Here is a 22,739-nt window from a genome sequence, read left to right as displayed (position 1 = left end):
TCCATGATCCTTTTGGGGCCCTTCCAACTCAGGATAGTCTATAATTCTATGGTTCTATGATAGGAAATGAAATACTGCGTTCTTCTTTTGGCTTAGATTCAATGAAAAGCAAACCAGGCCAAACTAGACTGTAAAATAAAGCTCTGCCTTTATTTGAGCAGAATAAAGACCTCTAAATTTGACTTTAAGTAGCATCACAAATGAAATATGACTGATAAATACCATCTACCAAAACGTATCATTCTCCAGAATTATCGTGTGGCTCAGTTTTTGCTCATCTTTTTCTCTGTGCAGCAGCATCCCCATGGCACTCTTCACAAGAGCCAGCATCCATCTTAACACCACCAGCTCTGTTCCCTGTGGAGCAGGTAACACAACAGAACCTGACCTGCCACGCTCACACGCCTACTATGCCCTCTGTTACTGCATCCTGATTTTGGCTATCATCTTTGGGAATGTGCTGGTCTGCTTAGCTGTGCTGAGGGAGCGCACATTGCAAACCACCACAAACTACCTTGTGGTAAGCCTGGCAGTGGCGGACTTGCTGGTGGCTACTTTGGTGATGCCATGGGTGGTGTACTTGGAGGTGAGTATGTCTTGAAAAAGTGCAGCAGAATTGAACTGAGTACAAGTTAACTGGCATGACTGTGTGCATTCAGGATAGGCAAGCTCTGGGACAGATAAAGCCCATTAGCATTTCAGTCTCCCAGCTAGCTCTGGAGCACTTGCGGTGTGTGTGGTGGCCCATGGGTGGCCCTAGGAGACCATAGTCAAGCTGGATAAGTACACACCACCAGCACATATCCTGAGCCCAATTCTTTCTGGCACAGCTCTTTTAGTTCGAATGGCATCTGAGCTACCTCCAGTGATGTCAGCTTTGGGTCTCAGTGTGCTAACAACATTTAATTTGGGTGTCCTTGAAGCTGCTACTACCAGCCAGGGGGTTGCCAGTGGGCACTATGATGGATTAGGAATGACAGGGGGAGGCAAAGGGGTGGAAATTTCTTAAAGGAACTAATTTCAGAGTCCAGATCAATCCCAGCCTGCTGGCAAGAAAACAAAAGAATGGTCAAATCCTCATTTTTTGTGAAGCTTCAGAACTTTAATGTCTGTGATGATAGCTCCAAGTAATATTACCTAAGCAGGCTGACAAAGAGATGAAGCTAAGGATCATGCTCCAAAATCTCTTTAAGTCATGTGAGGGTTTTCACAATAGCTTCAAAGGACTCATCAAGCCTTCAGGGCCTTATTCCCACTTTCCCAAGTTTTGCACATTGGGCTGGTGTAAATCTGTAGTAGCATGACAGTGAAAATATGAAGAACATTGTCAGATATAGGGTAGTAATGATGAACTCCAAATTCCCCCCCACAGTGGCAAAATTCTGAATTACTGAAGCCACTCCAGCAGTAAACATTTTTGCTACAGTAAATACAGAAAACACACTACAGCTGGCATTTGTATCTGTTCTCTTTAGCATTTTCATGCTAACTCAAGTAAATTGGTAGATCCAGAAAAATTAGAGTGAATGCCTATGAGCCATAGGCTTTCAGCTGTGCCCTGTCAGCCCTGTTCCCATGATAACAGAGACAGAACAAGCCTCTGAGCTATGATCTCTACAAAGTCTTGTGCTCCTTCTCTAAGGGGCAAGGTGGGATCAGGCCAGAGGGTGGGTAAAGCATTCTGGTGACGGCTGCCCACCTTTGGCTGACCTCCTTCCCACAAAGCAAAGCAGCAGCAGAGAGGGATTTTAGCTTGTGTATATGGGCTATACAGTGCATGAAGAGAAAGTAGGACAATACAGGACAACTCCAGCAAATGCCAAACCAGCTGTGCATGTGCAAGGATATCTGATCAAGCAGCAGTGGAATGGCAGTGGTCTGCAGCCCTCGTCTGTCAACAGGGCACTTTGAATAGCCAGCAGATCTCTAAAGTTTGGCTCTGAGTGCAGGCATTTCCCTTATGTTAAACCAAACCTCTCCCAAACTGTATCTGTTGCAGAGTATCAGCAAGACCACAATTTAGAGAAATTAAGGGTCTGTTCTGTGTACATGCATCATTAATTAGTAAGGGTATTGATGGTTAATTATTTATGTATAGCATCACTGTGGAATGAAAGAACAAAGCATCATAATCCTGCTTGTGTGATCACGTTCCTAATGGAGTTAATAGTGATATTTAGACTAATCTGTGTGGAACAGTCCTGGAGCTGCTCTGCAGGATGTGTGCCCTTCTGTGGTGTTACCTCATAAGGTAGGAAGGGGTGTTGAAGAGATGGAAGCAATAAAGAAGGAAAGAACAATAAAAAGCAAGAAATAAGGAGAAGAAAGACAACCCAATTTAAAAAAATAACTGTGCATTTTGATTACACCTAAAAAGTATTATTAAAATCAAATTTAATTTCAGACTGCTCATACAGGAATATTCCATTACCTCAAACATAGTTCCAGTCTCGAAAGAAATCACCATATGCATTGCATTAGAAAAGACTTACCAGTTGCTATTGCTGTGAAGAGTGTGTGCACAGGAGCACATCTGTGGAGCAGCCTCTGCCCCCAGCAGTTTCCCACTTGTCAGCTGGCCTGTCTAAACGCATGCTTTTAGTTTCTCTGGCCATGCAAAAGCGTAAGTGGGATTTCTCAGCTGCAGGGTGCTAATGGCATCCCCAAGAAGAACTTACTCCTAAATACAAAACTCTTTAAGTGATCGTGCTTAGAGGCACAGCTGCTTACAAACCTGACGCAACTTTGTGTTCATGCTTAATTTATTCCTATCCATGCATCATTATTTTAATACAATTTACAGATTCCTTTGTTTATTTTTAGGGATTCAGGAGAGTGATGGATTTGCATAAGTTTATGAATGCGCAAAAATGGTTTTTAGATTGGAAGACTTCCTAAATTTATAAATACTAATGCTGCAGTTTTGTGGATAAAGCAGGCTGGTCACCATGTAGGACGAGGTGAGAGCCTGACCTGAATGCCATAGGGAGCATTAGCTGTTCTGTCTTTGACAGAACCAGGATTTCATCCTGGGCTCTGTTCTCAGTTCTGCTGTACACACACTGAGTGGTAATGAGAGATTGTATCGGCTCATCTCTATGAGATTTGCTCTCATCATCTGTAAGAGGAGAATATTATTTAACCATCCACCTCATCCACACAGTTGTGAGGTGACATTCAATTAATACCTGCAATGTGCTTTGAGATTCCTGGATAAAAGACTCCAGAGGGATAAAGAATAGGTGCCCTGCCAGCATATGAAAACCATGGCAAGTTATTGCTTCTGTAACAAAGATGAGTAGAACAAGAAAATAAAGAGCAGGAATAAAATTTGAAAGCATGAACAAGGCCTATAATAAAAAAGCACTTCTTTGTTCAATTCTGGAATAAATTCTGTATTCTCATGTATGTAAACATCAGCTTCTTCAGTGACTTCTGGAATGAGGGGCTGGCCCTCATTCCAGTTCTGACTGGTGGATGCTAGAATGGGTTTTAAGCCCAACATTTTGATCTGCCAAGCATCCCCTGAACACAAGCAGCAGCTTAATATACAAGTGATGTGATCTGAATACATCATCCTGAGAGGGTTCACTTCACAGCCATTCCCACCACCGGCTTCTTCAGTTTTAATGGTCCACATTCCCAGAGCTCCTCTCTGGGCTTTGTGTTCAAATATGCTCAGAACCTTAGAAACCCAATCCATTAAGTGCTTGCACATCTGCTAGTATAGCAGCTGCTGGCTTCATGCAAACACCTGCCAGCAATTCCTGGTGAGATATTCTTCAGACTTCACAGATCTCTCTCTCTCTCTTACACACACACACACACACACACACAAACACTCACACTGCACTGTATTTTGCCTCACACTACAGAACCACCCTTTCGAAGTGGGCAAGCAGGTCTCAAAATTTGCAGCTAATGCACAAATGATGTAGGATTTCCTATAAAAAAGGAACCTATCTGATCAAGTCTCTGAGGGGCAGCCTTCAGTTCGTACATCTAGTAGCTTTCCAATTGTGCAGAAAATCTCTAAGGTAGGTTTTGTTTGTCTTTTTTGCTTGCTGTTTTTTGAAAAGGAAACAAAGGCGCCCCAAAAGCACTAGAAAATTTATAAGAAAACTGAAGATGAAAGCACAGTTCTTGTCTGCGTTTTGTAGGCTGATTTCCTTTTCTCTCCCATGCACCCATTCAGTGCTAGGGGATCTAATGTTTTTCTGGCAGTCAGTTCAGTGCCTGACTTCTGACATACAGCAGCTGGGCCCAGCAGAGAACATCCTGAAGGCAAAGCTCACCTCAGCAAGTTTCTGTGCTCGTGTGCAGGAGTGGTGGCACAGGAACAGCCAAAAACATGACAGTTTCTCAGGATGATTTCTTGAACAACCTTGAAAAAAAAAAACCATACAGAGTGCATTAGTGTTGTTTCTTTCTGCAGTGAGCTGCACCCCTCTCAGGTACCAATGCTTGCCAGTGTTGACCCATTGACCTACAAGAAAAAGGCATCCCATGTGGCACCATCTCCAACCTGTCCTGGTATGAGAATTTTCAAGTGTCTAGCTCTTGTCTTAGACATCATCAAAGACATAATAAACATCATAGAATGGCTTAGGTTGGAAAAGGACCTTAAAGATCATCCAGATCCAACTCCCTGCCACAGGCAGGACTGCCACCAACCAGATCAGGCTGCTCTGGGCCCCATCCAACCTGGCCTTGAACACCTGCAGGGATCAGACATCCACAACCTCTCTGAGCAACCCGTTCCAGCGTCTCATCACCCTCTCCCCATTTCATCTGATATAAATCTCCCAAGAGAGATAGTATACAATAAATGACTTAAGCTAAGATCAGTGATGTAGATGGGGGAGCAGGAGCTGAAGGAGGAGCACACACCCATTCTAAGAAAAGTCATTTATAAGAAGCTGTTACACCTTTCATGCCTCATCAGCTTTTTTCTATGCTGCATGGCCCCAAGGACCTGACGGGTAGGTTGCTGGCACATATTCACAAGATCACAGGACAATTCTGGGGACCTCTGGTCCCACTCCAACCTGAGGCAGGGTCAACCATGAGGTCAGAACAGGCTGCCTGGGGCTCTATCCAATTGGTTCTTGAAAACCTCAAAGGATGGAGCCTGCACAACCTCTCCAGGAAACCAGCTCCACTGCTTCATTACCACTTTGAACCTCTCTTCGTTCGGTGAATGCCTGTTGTCTCTTTTTTTTCTTACCACACACTGCTGAGAAAAGCCTAGCTTTTCAGTAATCTGGCTCCAACTCTGTTAATACCTCGCATTAGATACTGAGGGGCTGTTGCTAGGTCCCCACAAAGTCACTTCTCCTCCAGGCTGATCAAGGCCTGTTCCCTCAGCTTCTCACAAGTCCTTCAGCCCCTCAGGACCATCTTAGTGGCCCACTGCTGGCCTTAGTCCAGTTCATCAGTGTCTTTCCTATTCTGGGCCCCAAAACTACATGCACTACTTCAGATCTTAGCTGTATTCATTCATTAGGCTTATCTGTTTTAGAGCAAGATGCTTCCTTGTTCATCTCCTGCAAGGAGCAGGTGCTTCTTGACCACCTCCCTTTGAGCCAGGCCAGCATTGCAGCCTCGAGGAGAGCTGACCCATGCACAGCAGTGCCACACAGTGTTTGGAGCATGCTGTTGCCAGATGAAAACATCAATTGCGAAGATCACAATACCTGGGCCAAATATTTATTTCTCCATCACAAAGATTGGCTGCAGCTAAGCTTTCCTGATTAAAAATTCAAAGCAAGCAGAACAAGAACTAGACAAGGTAGTGACCCAAAAAAACCCTTTATCTGAATAGTTTTTTACTCTCATTCAGATCTAATAATCAAATCTATAACTGAGATAAGAATCCAGATGAGGTTCTAGAGAAGCCTCGGGTCTCAGGTCTCTGCTTCATGCATAAATGCATAGGATTTTCAGCATTTTTCAAGCTCAGTGGCTACAAAAAAACTCCATCAGAACTCCAACAGCTAAGTTGAGGAACACTTTCAGCCCTTAGATTTCCTTGGATAATTCTTAATCAAAGAAGGCATACAGTGATACCATAGTTAATTCAATTTATCATACTAAGCCATAAGAAAATGGACAGCTGCTATCTATTTCTGCACACTGCCACCTTCTGTAAGAGTAAGTAAAGCAGTTAAATTCAGCTCCTGGATTTTCTGTGACTTATCACGTTATCCAGAACATAACATAGATGCACCAGTTTCACCCTGAGCATCACAGTGAATACAAATTCATCTTGATGTTGAGGTGCTTGGAGGAGAGCACCCTCTTATTCGTAACTTTTTAGAACTTGATGAAGAACAGGGCTGACAGCTTTGTGATTCCTGATGCAGGTGACTGGAGGAGTCTGGACTTTCAGCCGCATGTGTTGCGATGTCTTTGTCACCATGGATGTCATGATGTGCACAGCCAGCATTTTAAACCTCTGTGCCATCAGCATTGACAGGTGAGTACCGGGTACATACAGGAGAATAGTCTGGAGAGGTGTAGGCCCCAGATAACCATGTAAAGGATGTGGATGAGGGATCTGCACAGGCAGCATCAGCATCCTCAGGAACATAAGCTTTCCATCAAGTCTGTCACTGTCTCTACAGCTGTGAATATGGCTTAGCCCACTATGTGCTAGAAGATGTCTACACTTAAGAAAAGGTGGAGATACACAAGCATTATAAATAATAAAGCATTATGTGTTGATAGCCACATCCTCATTCTTTCTGAAGGTAGAAACCAGAACAATCATCTGGTTCCCACTGAGTAGAGATATTCCCCCCGGAAGATTTACTAAAGGAAGTCCTGCCATATGCGTACGGAGGGGAGAAGATTATTGCTGCATAATCTTCAGTCCTGTCCTGTTTTTCTGTCTTAAAATTTAGCTTTTTCTAGGCAGCAGTGAGAGCTGGGAGCCAAGACCTTGGCACATGTGGTCCAGTTAGGCCCTAAACTTCCTCTTTACAGGGATCAGGAGGGAAAGGAAGAAGCATAACATACTGTACCTTTGTAATTTCTGGTTCAAAGCTAAACTGAAGAGGCAGCTCTCAGCAATGGGATGGACCAATGTTTCTCCATAGGAGCATCTTTTCCTGTTTCAGTTCAGTTCTGTCACTGGGTGCTCCTCAAGCCAAGACTCCTGAGCTTTCCAAATCCCAGGCTTGTGGAGCTGTTTTCTAGGGCACCCTGGTACCCAAATGTTTCTGAATACACACTGGTGTGCAATCATCTGGCTGTGGCCAACACATGGGAGGGCAGCTGAGGCACAGCAGAATGGGCCACAGTTGCTCCAGAGAGTGCTCCTTCCCGGCAGTGCACATGTAACCCTGGGGGGCTGAGGGGTCCATCTGGTACCACAAATCTTGTAGCTTCATGCCAGCAGTTCTGCGCGTATTTCTCCCCAGTGCTGCCAACTAACTCTGTTTTCCTTTGTTCCTCCCCACAATACCCTGCTTATCATTTCTGCAAACTGCTGATCCATCATCTGTTCTTCTTTCCTCTTCCATCTCTTCATCACTTCTACCATCACATTCCCTATGTTGCTTTCCTTCCTCCTTTTAAAACTGATGCTTTCCTCCCGCCATTCTTACCTCTCCTTTTTTTGGAGCTGGTTTGGTTCACAGATACACTGCAGTGGTGAAACCAGTGCAGTACCAGTACAACACAGGGCAGAGCTCCTGCAGGAGGGTCTCTCTCATGATCGTGGTAGTCTGGATGCTGGCATTCGCAGTGTCATGCCCTCTCCTCTTTGGCTTCAATACTACAGGTAAGTGATATCCTGAACAATAGCACACAAGGTCGGGCTGGCAGTGGAGCTGCCCTTTATATGGCCAGGTTATTTAGCATGGAACTTGCAGGTTTTTGAAGCTATAGGAAATTTTAGGGAACTGGAAAGAGCATCTCAGGAGATGTCAGGAATGGCAGAAAGGACAAAGGAGAAAGGATCTGAGGAAGAATGGAAATTGAAGTGAGAGAAGCGGGCACAGCTGTTGGCCAGAAGAACAAGCAGATGCTAGATGGTCTGAGGGAGAGCTGGTTTTAATCACCCTTTCGGTGACTGGGTAGGCCTCAGTATAATTTGTGATAAAGGAGACTGGAGATGCTTGTGCTCCTTAGACTGCCCTTGTCCCTCAGCCAGCATATTACCTGCTTTGCCAGTACACCAGAGCCTCCTTCCAATAAACTGAAGCAGCTCAGCCATTCCTCTCTCTTTTTTCTCCTCCCCAGGGGATCCCAGTGTCTGTTCAATATCCAATCCTGTTTTCATAATCTACTCCTCTTTGGTATCCTTCTACCTCCCCTTCATGGTGACCCTTCTGCTCTATGTCCGGATTTACCTCGTGCTAAGACAAAGGCAAAAGAAGAGAACCCTCACTCGGCAGTGCAGCTACAACGCCAGCACCAAACCATGTTTTACACACAAAGTAAGATCCACATGAACACAGTAGGAACTGTCAAAAAGGACAGGGCATTTATCATCTCTTCAGAGGGTCAAAGCACAGAATCGAAAGCACAAAGGGATATGACATCTTTTCATCCCATCCTTCATTAATACACCGTGGTATTTGAATTGTAGAATCTTTGGTTAAGTCCTTTTTTAGCACTCTAGAAACAAGATATCTTAAGTATATCTCTGCCTCTGGATCCAGGCAACTGGAAAAGAGCACAGCCTCCACCCCCCTGTTCCTTCTGAGCTGTCCTTTCTCTGCCAACGAAACTGATTTATTCATTTATTGATTTTTACTCTTTGAAATTTCATTCTTGAGGCCTCACAGACTTTAATGACCTAGATCATTAATAAAAAATCTTTATTCATCACACTTAAAAGTTCAAAATGCTCAAGGGAACCAACACAGTAATTTGAAAGGGATCACCTGGTCACGCAAGCCATGCAAGCCCATTTGTTTTAACCATTTTCTCAGAGTGAAGTACATTAGGAAAGGGTCAGGATATTTAAGGTATCAGGGCCAATACAGCACAAGAAGTGAGATGTTAGCAGAGCAGGTGGTTCAACTCTTCTTGTTCTCATGCTTCTCCTTGGAGGGATAGAGGCAGAGAGCTGCCACACTATGGTTCATCCTTCAGATAAGTTAAGGCCAGTTCCAATCACTAGATTTTGTGCCATCCCCAGAGGTTAGTCTTAGCACCCAATAAATGATACAGGCTAAGGATAACTCCTACAACTCCTCTCCTCATCCTTTGACCCAATGAACAGATGAGATGGTTCCAAGCTCCTCTGTGGCATCCTCTTTTGCAGGAACACATCAAGAGGAAAACTTTGCCAAACAGATGCCAGGGCCCATTTTCCCCTTGTTTCCAGCTCAAATGCTCAGACCACGAGATGTCTACCAAAAGAAAGTTGCTGACCGCCTTCAGCCTCCGGCAGTACCGCAGCTTCTGCCAAGATAGATCTCTCAGCAAGACACCTGGGACTCCACAACACAACAGGCTGGAAGAGAGGAGAAAGAGCAAGAACCCTGGGCTGGAGGTACAGAGGCTCAGTAATGGGAAAACTGTCAGCTCTCTGAAGGTAGCGCACCAGCAGCCCCGGCTGATCCAGCTTCGGGAGAGGAAGGCTACACAGATGCTGGCTATTGTTCTGGGTGAGTGAGAGCCAGTTCCCCTCATTAACTGAGTACTAACAGGGAAATAAAGCAGCCCTCATCATAACTCTTTAAAACAGCTAAGGCAGTAGTCTTCCCTCCTAAGTTTTGGTCACTGTCAGCAGGCCACATCTGAAGTATTGTACTTATCTGAGTACTGTACTCATTCACATAACTGACTCTGAGGAACCTGAACTCTTGCAAGGTCCCTCTCTATGAGGAATTAATGTCACCTTCTGCATTTACCGAAGGCAGACAGGTGTACCGGGCTGCAGGGAAATACTGAAAGGGTCAGGGATAAGGGCACATGTGTAGCCCTCTTTCCAAATTGTTGATTCTCTCTGAAGTCAGAGTTTGTTTTCTTTCTTTAAACTCAGGGACATTCATAGTCTGCTGGATGCCATTCTTCTTGATTCACATCCTCAACACCCACTGCCTGGCCTGCCATGTGCCCCCAGGGCTATACAGTGCCAGCACCTGGCTTGGTTATGTCAACAGCGCCCTCAACCCCATCATCTACACCACCTTCAACACTGACTTCCGCAGAGCCTTCCTCAAGATCCTCTGCTGCTGATGGAAGGGCCAGCATTTCTGGTTGTTCAGGAATGCACTGAACCTCATCCAAAGTACGACCAGAATAAGGATTCATCCTGACTGCTGGAATACCTGCTCTCACAGCACAGCCCTAGGGAGATGGTTTTGATAACATCCATCTGGTAAGAAATAACTAGCACCTCAGGCCAGCTCATCAGTCCCCTTGTCAACCCAGATGTCAGCATGCAGGCTGGCCCAGTTTGCCACAGCTGTTCTGGAGCAGTACTTCCATGGGCTCCTTTCCCTGTGATATTCCACAAATCCATCTCCCAGTAGTTCCTAGGTCAAAACACCAGATGAGTCCTGCTAGGCCACATAAGCTGGTCTCATGCCAGAGCAGTCTAATGCTCTTCTCCCTGTTCAGAAAAACCCACCCTGGGACAGTCCTGATGTTTCTCCCATTTTCCCCTCTCACTGTACAGGATCCAGAGAGACTCACCAGGGGCCCCAGCTCTTTCTCCCAAGCCTTGGCTTAGCAGTGCTGTTAGCCACGCTTGTTTGACAGCTTTGGGCATAACTACAAGTTGTCTATGCCTTCTACACCTTGGCTCCTCCATCCAAGCAGTGCTTTCTCTCTTTCCTAATACTAAAGCCAAAGCATTGTCCTTCCCTTGTTTGATGGGTTTTGGGGTGGGACACTAGTGGACAGCATGTATAGTTTGCGTGGAGAAATGCTCCTCATCCTGTATTGTAACTGCAGTAATCCAATAAAACACATATCAAATTGGATGTTTTGGTGCTTTTGTGGGACCTGTTTGCCACATTTGCCATAAAGCCTTTTCTCACTGGTAGCCCTCTCAGCACTTTCCCTCTGTGAAGCAGTCATCCTCCCAGGCATCCACACAAGGTCATTATTAGTGCTTGCCTTTTACTAATACAGAACAAAGCAGGGAAGTGTTTCTCCAGGCCTCAGACAGTGAAGCACTAGTGAAACTGGGAAAGAAATCAATGCCTGTTGTAAACACCTCCCGCAAACAAATTCTGAGAATGTGGTAAATTCATTTCTCAGCTGTGCTAAACAGGCATGTGGTGGTGTTATTCCATCTGCTTAGAGGTGCTGGAGTGCATAGGAGGCACTCAGGATATGCTGGGGATAAATCCAGTGAATCAACCTGTAGTAAGATTGTTGCCCCAGTAATTCTCATTAAGATGCTGTCAACACAGACCACCAGAGACCAGCTTTGGTTTCTTTACAGAGTTGACAGAAAAGTGGAAAACAGGAAACAGATCTTTTAAAGGGTGACTGAGTCCATTTTGGACACTGGCCTAGCATTTCTCAGTTGTTATGTTCAGTCCAATCTTACTTGAATCTGAACCTTTTCCTTAAGCAAAACCCATCACAAAATACACCCACAATCACAAAAAATTCAGCTGCAAAATAAAACAGTGACTTTTTCCCTCCCTCAAATACTGCTTGAGTTCTATGCCTCAGTCTTACCATGGCAGTAAGAACACAAGCAGCCTTGCAGGAAAGCCCAAGGAGTAGAAGCAAGTGAAAGTGCTGTGATCTGTTGGACTCCTTGCTACTCCAGCATCAGCCCTTGGAAGATGCAGAAGCTCCTCTCCCACGGAGGTAGAGAGGGAGCTTGGAGCCTGCCACAGGCTGCACATAATCCACAGAACTGGGAAGCCTGCACTGCTGGCATGGCACAACAGATACGTGGCACAGCCAGGTACTGTGCAGTCTGTGCCCACCCTCACTGTGCTCCACGTGGTAGCAGGGGTAGGATACTAAAGGTCCCCTGTGCTAGAAACCATTTGTGATCAAGCCAGCAAGCAGAAGAGCCAGAAAGCATCTCTGTGATGGTTTTAAGGAGAGTTAACAGCCTCTGGAGACAGAAGGGAGCTGGCAAAACCCAAACCCATGGGGAACAACAGCAGTTTGCCCAGTAAGGCAAGAGGAAGACATCCAAGCACTGCCTATCTAGACATAACTTGGAGCAGTGGCACATGAAAAAATTGACAGAAAAATACCATTTACCCCTTTCTCCACCATTTCTCCTGGCAGACATTAGTCCCAACCCACAAAAGGCTGTGATTAAGCCACTGCAGCCCACATACTGCCATGCCTTGTTCAGGTAGAACCTGTCTTCCATGATGCCTCCCAGTCTGTGACTTCTCCTCAGGCTGCTGTGTGTCAGCCATCATGCTATGCCAGTGCTCATGCTCAGCTACTATCCTCCAGCTGTGGGACATGTCATCTAAACAGTCTCAGATACAGTCATATTTGAAAATAAACCATTGTTCAGGCTACAGTTAGGACAAAACCCTGCAAAGCCTTGCAGAAAATCTCTCTTCCCCACAATGAATGCTCCCTAGACTCCTTAAGGGACAGGCAGGTCAGCTATTCAGCTGCACCTTGCTATGGGTCGAAGCACAAGCAACTCCTGCTTGGGCAAAGAACACCTGGAGACTGCTGTATTTCAGCCTGTAAGGGAATCCAGGTTGCCAGCTGCACTCCTATTTTCCTCAAGTTGGTCCTCTGCTGACAGCTGGGGTCAGCACAACCACTCAGGCCAGCAGCTATGCTGGCAGGGCAGCCTTACATAAGATAGAGCTTTGTTTAAGCTCAGTGCAAACCAAAGCTCTGCTTCAGACCTGCTACTTATCTGACAGCTTTTGAAAAACCCAGTCAATCACTGCCAGCATTTGGAGGAAGGACCAGTGGGCTGCAGGCTACTAATACTGGTGATACACAGAAAACTAGGAGCAGGAACTGTGGACAGTCAGAGAACCTGTGTGCAGGTCCGCTCATGATACGATGACAGGCTCTAGCAGCCTGCAAATACTCCTGACCTGTGTGGTGTCACATCTCCCAGGGAGAGAGCAGGAATGCCAATTCTGCTTCAGACCAATACAAGTATCCCAGATCTGAATTAGCCGTCTAGTGAACAACTGAAGTGAACTTTTCCTAATGACGACGATGTCTTCAAAGCCAGCTCCTATGACACTGAATAGGAGTTAGAATCATAAAATCACAGAACAAACTGTGTTAGAAGGGACGCACAAGGATCACTGAGTCCAACTCCTGGCCCCACATAAGCAACACCCAAAATCCAAACCCTATGTCTGAGCACAGTGTTCAAGTTCACTCCTTGAACTCCAGCAGCTTGGGGCCATGGCACCCACTGTCCTGGGCAGCCTGTTCCATGCCCACCACCCTCTGGTGCAGACCCTGTCCCTTAACACCCAGCTGCCCCTTCCCTGGCACAGCTCCATGCTTTTCCCTCGGGCCTTGTCGCTGTCACAGAGAGCAGATCTCAGTGCTGCTCCTCTGCTCCCCTTGTGAGAAGCTGTAGGTCTCCATGGAGCCTCCCCTTAGCCTCTTCTGCTCTGGGTTAAAGAAGACATTTCTTACATCAAACATCACTTTGGTTTCAGTCTCAGCTGCCAGAACCGCAGCCCATCAGCCATGCCTCTCTCCAGTAGGGATGCTCTCCCCCTGGGTCCAGGCAAAGAGTTCTCCTGAGCATCCCTCATGATTCTGAGTGCACATCAGCAAGTCCCATCTTGCTAGACACTGTTCTCAGCTCTTCCCTAAAATGCCTCTAGAAATGTGAAACAAAGAAACAGAAAACCTCTAGAGTCAAAAAAAGAAAATGAGCAAAATTAAAAATTAATTTCAGAGTAATGATTTAAGCATCTTGGCAAGACAAGCACCAGCCGGCTCTATGCTTGGTGATGTGGGAGAGACCTTTCCGGTTCCCTGCCCTGGGGACTCTTGTCAGTTTTAATAAGTTTTATCCTGCAGCTGTGAGCAATGCTAATCAAACAGCACAATAAGGACTACTTTTCTCTGGGCAGAAGCATGCTGGCTATGGGACTGTGTGTCTCTTTGCCACCCTGTGCCTCTGCCGAGGGGCCATGATGTAGGTAGGCTGCTCACCTTGCTTTGTCCCAGCAGAGAGGCAGCAGCATTCCTGTCTGCCCATGAAGGACATGCTGAGGGAGGTGGGCAGACTGTGAGTTCCACAGCATTAACATCTTGTTAGCTGTATCTCTGTGGTGCAACTAACTGTCAGGGTGAGGCCAACACCACAGAGCCTCAGGTGTGAAGACCACCAGCATCACTCCTCGGCCTTTTGCTTCCTGGTGAGCAGGAGGATAGCAGCCATGGCTGAATTTCCTGACCAAGATGGTCGTTCCTCCTCAAGATGTGCATGAAGCAAAGGATGTGAAAGGCCTCATGCCAGTGTCTTCTGCAGCTCAGTGTTACCAATGCTCTGGATATCATGCACAGCTCCTGCTACTCTCTTTGCTGGCCTTGCCAAGTGCTAATAATCTTGTTTGCCTCTGCTTCATCTCCCACTCCCCCTTCCCTGAAGATCCTGCATCTCTTTGAAGGCTTCAGCTGCCTGCCAGCCTCCTGTGATCTGCCCCCAGCCCAGCTCACCTGGCTCTGCTGAACATCAGCCTTTCCTAAAGGTTGGTTTCCCTAGCTGTTTTTCAGCACATAATGACATTAAATGTGACATCATATTGCATATGGCTCCATTCTGGACTGGGAAGGAAAATATAAAAAAATCTGGGCAGATCTTGGGTAGATAATGAGCTTTCCCATGATGAGTTGTGGGGCAGCATAGCCATTTTAGAGGCATAAGGTGCTGGCAGGGGCCTTGAAGGATATGCTGCATTGAGAGGTGCTAGCAACACTGCTGCATATGTGAAATCCTATGATGATGAGGCAGTGATTCCTGGGGCAATAGGAGAAAGCAATGGGGAAAATCAAGTGATATACCTAAGAGGCATTAAGGAGTTATCTGTTAAGGAAGTGAGGAGACCAGCTGCCCAGCTGAAGTGCCTCTACAGCAATGCATGCAGTTTGGGGAAAAAAAAAGCCAGGAGGCACTGGAAGCTACTGTGCTACTGGAAAACCACGATATAGTTGTCATCACCGAAACCTGGTGGGATTATTCTCATGACTGGAGTGTGACTATCAATGGCTACAAGCCGTTCAGGAAGGACAGATGAGGAAGGAGGGGAGGGGATGTTGCTATCGACATCACGAAGGGAACAGAGTGTGAAGAGCTGTTCCTGAAGAATACTCAAGACCAAGTTGAAAGCCTCTAGGTGACAGTTAGAGACCAAGTCAATGAGGGAAGCCTTGTGACCAGTGTCTACTACAGGACACCAGATTAGGCAGAGCCTGTTGAGGCCTTCTACCTCCAGGTACAGGAGGCATTGCAATTTCAAGTGCTCATACTGCTGGGGGACTTCAACCACCCAGACATCTGCTGGAAAAGTAGCACAGTGAGCTGTAGGCAACCCAGGAGGGTCCTGGTATGCATTGAAGATAGCTTCCTGACTTGAATAACTCACCAGGGGGGATGCAAACACTATTGCTCGTCAGTGTAAATGAACTGATTGGTAACATCAGGATTGGAGGCTACCTGGGCTGTAGTGACCATGCTATGGTTGAGTTCATGCTCCAGAGAGATATGAGACAGGCAAAGAGTAAAATTAGCAAGCTAAATTTTAGGAAAGCTAAATTCCAGCTCTTCAGGGAGTTAGTCATCAGAACATCTTGGGAAGGTGTCCTCATGGGCAAAGGTCTGGAACAGAGCTGGAAGATCAGAAAGGTGGCTTTCCTCAAGGCACAAAGCTCTCCATTCCCACTTGTAGGAAGTTGGGAAAGGAAAGCAAGAGACCAGCGTGGCTGAGCTGGGACCTGCTGGTCAAACTGAAGAGCAAAAAGAAAACGCACAGGCAGTGGAAACAGGGATAGGTACTGTGGAAGAGTACAAGGAAGCTGCTGGGCTGTGTAGGGATGGGGTCAGGAAAGTCAAGGCCCAGCTTCGGCTGAACTTGACAAAGGATGCCAAGAAGAACAAGAAAGGCTTCTACAGATACCTCAACCAAACAATGGAAATCCAGGAGGGCTTTCACCCGCAGTCAATGACACAGGCAGGCTGGTAACAACAGACAAGAAAAAGGCTGAGATACTTAACAACTTTGTTTGCCTTCTCTGCTAACTGCTAACAGCCTGCAAACATTTGGTTTGGCAGGAGGGCACAGGAGAAGCAGCGTCTTTCCCACTGTAAGCGATGATCCTGAACATCCACAAGTCTGTGGGTCTCGATGAGATGCATCCCAGAGTCCGGAAGGAACTGGCTGATGCAGCCACCAAGCTGCTTTCAATGATACTTGAAAAGTGGTGGCAATCAGGTAAAGTTCCTATCGACTGAAAAAGAGGTAACAGCACACCCATTTTGAATTCCTCTGTGCTGGGAAAGATCATGGAGCAGGTCTTCCTGGAAGCTACGCTAAGGCACAAAGAAGGCAGGGAAATGATATGGGAGAGCCAGCACGGCTTCACCAACGGCACATCCTGCTTGACCAACCAAAGTACAGGGGGGGTTTCTGCAGTTTCCTGACCCGCAGCTGCCGCCAGCTCTCGGGAGAAAGGCCGGTGTACGTGAATGTTGCCGAGGCAACGACGGCCGCACGTCCTCCCTTACAGAAAGCCTCAGCGAAAGCTACGATGCGTCGCTGCCCACCAGGCACGGGGAGGAGCGTGCGCGTCACGTGGGCCGCTCAAGCGCGCAGAAGCCATGAACCGCCCGTTCTCGTGTCTGCACGGCGAGGTGGCGGGAGCGGCTCGGTGAGTGTGGCAGTGTGTTAGGCTGGGTCTGTCCTACTCGAGTTGGGGGCTATTCCGGCGCTACCGAGGGCTATTTAACGCGGAGAAACCGCTTGCCACCCGTTTATGTGACTACATAGTGAGGAGGCGTGTTGTCTCACCGTTCAACGAGTGATAAGTGCAGGGCACCTGCTAACGGGCTGGGAACAGGACAAGATGGAGCCAGCGCTGCCGGCAACGGGGAAGAACGGGTGAGTCACACCCCATTAACGCTACCCTAATGGTGCTAGCGAGTCTGCTGGTTTGCCGTGGCTGCAACCTGGCGGAAGGCTATTGCCAGGAAAAATGTGGAGACCCAGACAGGGGCCCTGCAAAATCACGGGTCTGTGCACGGGTCTGTGGCTGCAGTGGGTGCCAGAGCCTGGCCCTTGCAGGGCAACAGAGATAGCGCTTGTGTTAGATGTGGTCAGCTGAATGATTTACTTAGCCTAGTGGCTGACCTGAAAATGGAGGTGGAGAGGTAGAGGAGCATTAGGGATTTGGGAGAGAGGTAGATTGGTGGTGCCAGACCCTGCCAGCTCTGAGATCTAAGCATCCAGCTGAGGCTCCACATGAAGTATATCACCCCCTATCCCCCCCAACAGCAGTTGCTGATAGACTGGGGGCAGGGGGCAATGGCAAAAGGTCCCTGCTTGGTGATGCAGGCACACCTGCCCTGTAAGTCCCCTACCTCCCCAGCTGCCCCTGCAGAATAGTGCTCTGCAGGGACAACTGGGCAGTACAGGGGGTGATGGTTCTTTCTGCTTGAAGGTATCACCAGACTACCCTTAGCATTAAAACCTCCTCAGTAAAGAAAAAAAAAAAAGGCAGGTTGTTGTTGGTGGTGATTCACTGCTGAAGGGAGCAGAAGGTCCAATATGCAGACCAGACCCACTACACAGGGAGGTCTGCTGCCTTCTTGGGGGCCCGCATTGAAGATGTAAGGAAGAAAATTCCTTCCTTAGTATAGCCCCCAGATTATTATCTCCTCTCGTTTCAGGTAGGTGGTGATGAAATAGGAAGAACTTACCTAAGGACTATGAAGAAGGACTTGAGAGCCTTGGGGCGACTGGTCAGGATTTGGGTGCACAAATCGTGTTCTCCTCTTTCCCTCCAGTTATAGGGAATGATGAGGGACTGAACACGATGGGCCAACAGATTGGATACTTGGATCTGAGCCTGGTGTGCCCAGCAGGGATTTAGGTTTTTTGACCTCAGCTCAATTTACATGAGACCAGGCCTGCTGGCAACCAATGGGAAATAGCTTATCGCACTGCTGGAAAGGGGTTGGCAGGGTTCATTGATAGAGTTTTAAACTAGGTATGAGGGGGGCTGGAAGTGAAACTGGGGTCACTGGAAAGGAGCCTGAATGTAACATGCCAGCACTTGTGAGAGGAGGATGTGCTGGCAAGATCCCACAGTTCTGTGTCTTGGTGAAGGAGGAGGGTGACACCATTTTTTCAGGAAGAATACAAGGGTTGGTGTGAGGCTGGTTACTGTGGAAACACCTAAGTATGGTCTAGGGGGTATTAGGACTTTTTCCACCCAAAAGGTGACGCAGCTTAGGTACACTTACATTAATGCATGCAGCATGGGTAACAAACAGGAGGAGCTGGAGGTAATTCTGTGGTTGGAAAACTATGATGTGGTTGCCATCACAGAAACATAGTGGGATGACTCGCAGCTGCAGTGCTGTGATTGATGGCTACCAACTTTTCAAAAGAGATGGGCAAGGCAGGAAAGGCAGTGTTAATAAAAAATGTGAATGTCTGGAAGTTAATGATGGTGATGATAGGGTTGGGAGCTTATGGGTCAGAATAAAAGGGAAGGCCAATAATACTGACATTGTTGTGGGAGTCTGCTACAGGCTACCCAACCAGAATGAAGAGGTGGACAAGACACTATATAGACATTTGGATAGGGACTGCAAGACCTCACCCTTTGTTCTTGTGGGGGACTTCAACTTCCCAGACGTCTGAAAGGGAACAGTCCCAGAGGTTCCTAGAGTGTGTGGCAGATAACTTCCTGACACAGCTGGTGAAGGAGCCAACAGGGGAAGGAAACTCCTGGACTGCTGCTTCTTAAGAGATAAGGTCTTGTGGGGGATGTAAAGGTTGGAGGCCATCTGGGGCAAAGGGATCATGAAAGGATAGATTTGTTGATGCTTGTTGAAGTATGGAGGGGTGTCAGCAGACCTGCTAGCTTGGACTTCCGAAGGGCAGACTTTGGTCACTCTCAGGCCATGGTTGAGAGAGTTCCTTAGAAGGTAGTTTTGGAGGGCATGGCAGCTCAGGAAGGCTGTGGAAATACTTTATGAAGTTATTTTAAAGGTGCAGGAGCTGAGCATCCTCAAGTCACAGAAGATGATCCAATGGGAAAGGAGACCAGCCTGGCTGAACAGAGACCTTTGGCAGGAACTCAGGAACAAAAGGAAGGTTTATGGTCTTTGGAAGAGAGGGCAAGCAGCTTACAAGGGTTACAAATATGCAGTGAAGCTGTGCAGGGAGAAAATTAGGAAGGCCGAAGCCCAGCTAGAGATGAACTTGGCCACTAAGGTGAAAGACAACAATAAGTATTTCTATAAATACATCAAAGGTAAGAGGAGGGCTAGGGAGAATCTCCATCCCTTGTTGGATGCAGAGGGAAACATGGTGACTAAGGATAAGGCTGAGGTACTTAATGCCTTCTTTGCCTCAGTCTTCAATAGTAAGACTAGTTGTTCCCTGGGTGCACAGCTCCTTGTGCTGGAAGATAGGGATGGGGAACAGAATAGGCCATACATAGTCCATGATGAATTGGTTTTGGACTTGCTTTGAAAGCTGGACACTCACAAGTCCATGGGGCCAGATGGATTGCACCCAGGAGTGCTGATGGTGTTGGCAGATATGGTTGCCAAGCCACTGTCTGTCATCCTTCAACAGTCCTGGCTAACCGGGCATGTCCTGGTGGACTGGAGACTGACAAATGTGATGCCCATCTTCAAAAAGGGCTGCAAAGATGATCCTGGTAGCTGCAGTCTTAGATTCACCTCAGTGTCAGGGAAGGTTATGGAATAGATAATCTTGGGAACCATTGTGGATCAGTTAAGGGTCAACCAGGGGATCAGGCCCAGTTGGCATGGGTTCATGAATGGTAGATCCTGCTTGACAAACTTGATTTCATTCTATGACAAGATGACGTGCTTAGTAGATGAAAGTAAGGCTGTTGATGTGGTCTACCTGGACTTCAGTAAAGCCTTTAACACTGTCCCCACAACATCCCCATAGGGAAACTGGCTGCCCATGGTTTGGATGGGCATATGCTCTGCTGGGTGAAACACTGGCTGCATGGCCAGGGCCAAAGAGTTGTGGTCAATGGAGTTAAATCCTGTTGGTGGCCAGTCACAAGTGGTGTCCCCCAGGGCTTAGTACAGGGTCCACTCCTATTTAACATCTTCATTAATGATCTTGATGAGGGGATTGAGTATAGCCTCACTAAGTTTGCAGACAACACCAAGTTGGGAAGGAGCATTGATCTGCCAGAGGCACTACGGAGGGACCTGGATAGGCTGTATCGATGGGTAAAGGTAAACTGTGAGTTTCAGTAGGGCCAAGTGTCAGGTCCTGCGTTTTGGTCACAGCAACCCTACAGGCCTGGGGAGGAGTGGCTGGAAAGCTGCCTGACAGAAAGATACCTTGGTGTACTGATGGACAGTTGGCTGAGTATGAACCAGCAGTGTGCCCAGTGGCCAAGAAGGCCAGTGGCATCCTGGCTTGTATCAGGAATTGTGTGGTGAGCAGGACTAGGGAAGTCATCCTGCTCCTTTACTCGGCCCCATGCTGAGTAATGTGTTCAGTTTTGGGCACCTCAGTACAGAAGGGTCACTGAGATGCTGGAGCAGGTCCGAAGAAGGGCAACCAAGGCTTGTGAAGGGCTTGGAGAATATGCCCTATGAGGAGCCACTAAAGGAACTGGGGCTGTTTTAGTCTGGGGAAGAGGAGGCTGAGGGGAGACCTTACTGTTCTCTTCCAATACCTGAAAGGGGATTGCAGTGAGAGCAGGGTTGGTCTCTTCTCACTGATGACAGGACGAGGGGAAATGGCCTCAAGTTGTGCCAGGGCAAGTTTAGGTTGGATATCAGGGAAAAATTTCTTTACAAAAAGAGTTGTTAAGCACTTGTTGAGTTGAACTAGGCTCCTATTACTGAGTTGTAATAGGCTCCCCAGGGAGGTGGTTGAGTCACCATCCCTGGATGTGTTTAAGACTGTTTGGATGTGGAGCTCAGGGACACGATTTAGTGGTGGGTTGTTAGGGTAGTGTGGTTGAACTTGATGATCTTTGATCTTCGCCAACCTGATCAATTCTGATTCCATGATCTTAGTGACCTTTTATGATGGAGTCACTGCATCAGCGGACAAGGGAAGAGCTATTGATGTAATCTGTCTGGACTTCAGGAAGGCTTTTGACATAGTACCCCACAACAACCTCCTCTCCAAATTTGAAATGTGGACTGTTCAATGGATGAAGAACTGGCTGCAGGATCAAGTTCAGTGTGTGGTGGCTGAGATGGAGATCAGTAATGAATGGTGTTCTGCAGGGGTCATTGCTGGAGCTGATACTCTTTAATATCTTCATCAGTGACATTGACGGTGGGGTTGAGTGCGCCCTCAGCAAATTTGCTGATGACACCAAGCTCTGGGGTGCAGTTGATGCACCAGGGGGATGGGATGCCACCCCGTGGGACTCAGGCTTGAGCAGTGGGACCAGGTGAACCTCATGAGGTTTAACGAGTCAAAATGCATGGTCTTGTGCCTGGGTCAAGGCAACTCCCACTACCAACACAAGCTAGGGGATGAATGGATTGAGTGTATCTCTGCTGAGAAAGAGCTGGGAGATACTGATGGGTGGCAGCTGGACATGAGCCAGCAGTGTGCCCTTGCAGCCAGAATGCCAGCCATATTCTGGGCTGCATCAAAAGAAGCGTGGCCAGCAGGAGGAGGAAGGTGATCCTGCTCCTCTGCTGTGTGCTGCTGAGGCCTCACCTGGTGAACTGTGTCCAGATATGGAGTCCTCAGTGCTGGTGAGACATAGACCTGGAGCATGTCCAGAGGAGGACCACAAAAATGATCCGAGGGATGGAACACCTCCCTGATGAGGACAGGCTGAGAGAGCTAGGGCTGTTCAGCCTGGAGAAGAGAATGCTCCGAAGTGACCCAATAATGGCCTTTCAGTATCTAAAGAGGAACTACAGGAAAGAAGGGGGACAGACTCTTTAGCAGAGTCTGTGGTGACAGAATGAGGGAAAATGGTTTCAAGCTTAAAGAGGGTTGGTTTAGGTTAGATACAGGGAAAAGGTCTTTTGCAGTGAGGGTAGTGAGATACTGGAACAGTTGCCCACAGGTGTGGTTGATAGTCTGTCCCTGGAGACTTTTAAGGTGAGCCTGAATCAGGCCCTGGGCAACCTGATGTAGCTGTGCATGTCTCTGTTCATTGCAGGGGAGCTGGACTAGATAACACTGAGAGGACCCTTCCACCTCTAAGGATTCGATGGTTCTGTGAGAAGGTGTGTCAGAAGCACAACAGGGCATTGCACTGTGTTGCACATACAATTCCCAGTTTAATTACATAGTAGGAATGACAGATGTAGAAATAGCCAGGCAGTTCATGGTCACCTCACTGTAATGCAGGAAAGGCAATGCCTTTCCTATTCAGCATGCTCTGGGGGAGGACAAGGCATATTCTGACAGAAGCCATTCACACTAACACCATTTGAGGAGAAGCATCTTGCTGCAGGAAGAAGTTAACCACTTTTGTGCCAGTACTGACTTGGCCAGTTCAGCTTCTCCAGTGGATTTAACTTCATTCTTTTTTTGTTTGGAAATTCCTGTCATGCCAACAGCTCATGCTTAAGGATGGTGATGTGC

At 47.3% G+C, this 22,739-nt stretch overlaps 1 protein-coding gene across 1 annotated transcript; it reads left to right on the top strand.

Moving 5' to 3' along the window:
* Positions 1–304: 304 nt before the first annotated feature.
* Positions 305–10,197, top strand: DRD3 (dopamine receptor D3). Its single transcript, XM_042867878.1, has 6 exons — positions 305–586; positions 6,366–6,478; positions 7,644–7,786; positions 8,248–8,444; positions 9,278–9,623; positions 10,001–10,197. The coding sequence occupies exons 1-6, from the start codon at positions 305–307 to the stop codon at positions 10,195–10,197; spliced, it is 1,278 nt and encodes a 425-aa protein (XP_042723812.1).
* The last annotated feature ends 12,542 nt before the right edge of the window (positions 10,198–22,739 follow it).

This window comes from Lagopus leucura, unplaced genomic scaffold (genome assembly GCF_019238085.1).
Source record: "Lagopus leucura isolate 7727_CA_CO unplaced genomic scaffold, USGS_WTPT01 Super-Scaffold_100001, whole genome shotgun sequence".
Lineage (NCBI taxonomy): Eukaryota > Metazoa > Chordata > Aves > Galliformes > Phasianidae > Lagopus > Lagopus leucura.
This window is presented reverse-complemented; position numbering and strand designations above follow the sequence as displayed.

What these genes read in the sequence shown, in the direction of transcription:
- DRD3 (XM_042867878.1), top strand. Translation starts at nt 305, where the DNA reads ATGGCACTCTTCACAAGAGCCAGCATCCATCTTAACACCACCAGCTCT. An exon ending in CATGGGTGGTGTACTTGGAG is followed by an intron (nt 587 to 6,365) that starts GTGAGTATGTCT and finishes TTCCTGATGCAG; the next exon opens with GTGACTGGAGGAGTCTGGAC. An exon ending in CTTTGGCTTCAATACTACAG is followed by an intron (nt 7,787 to 8,247) that starts GTAAGTGATATC and finishes TCTCCTCCCCAG; the next exon opens with GGGATCCCAGTGTCTGTTCA.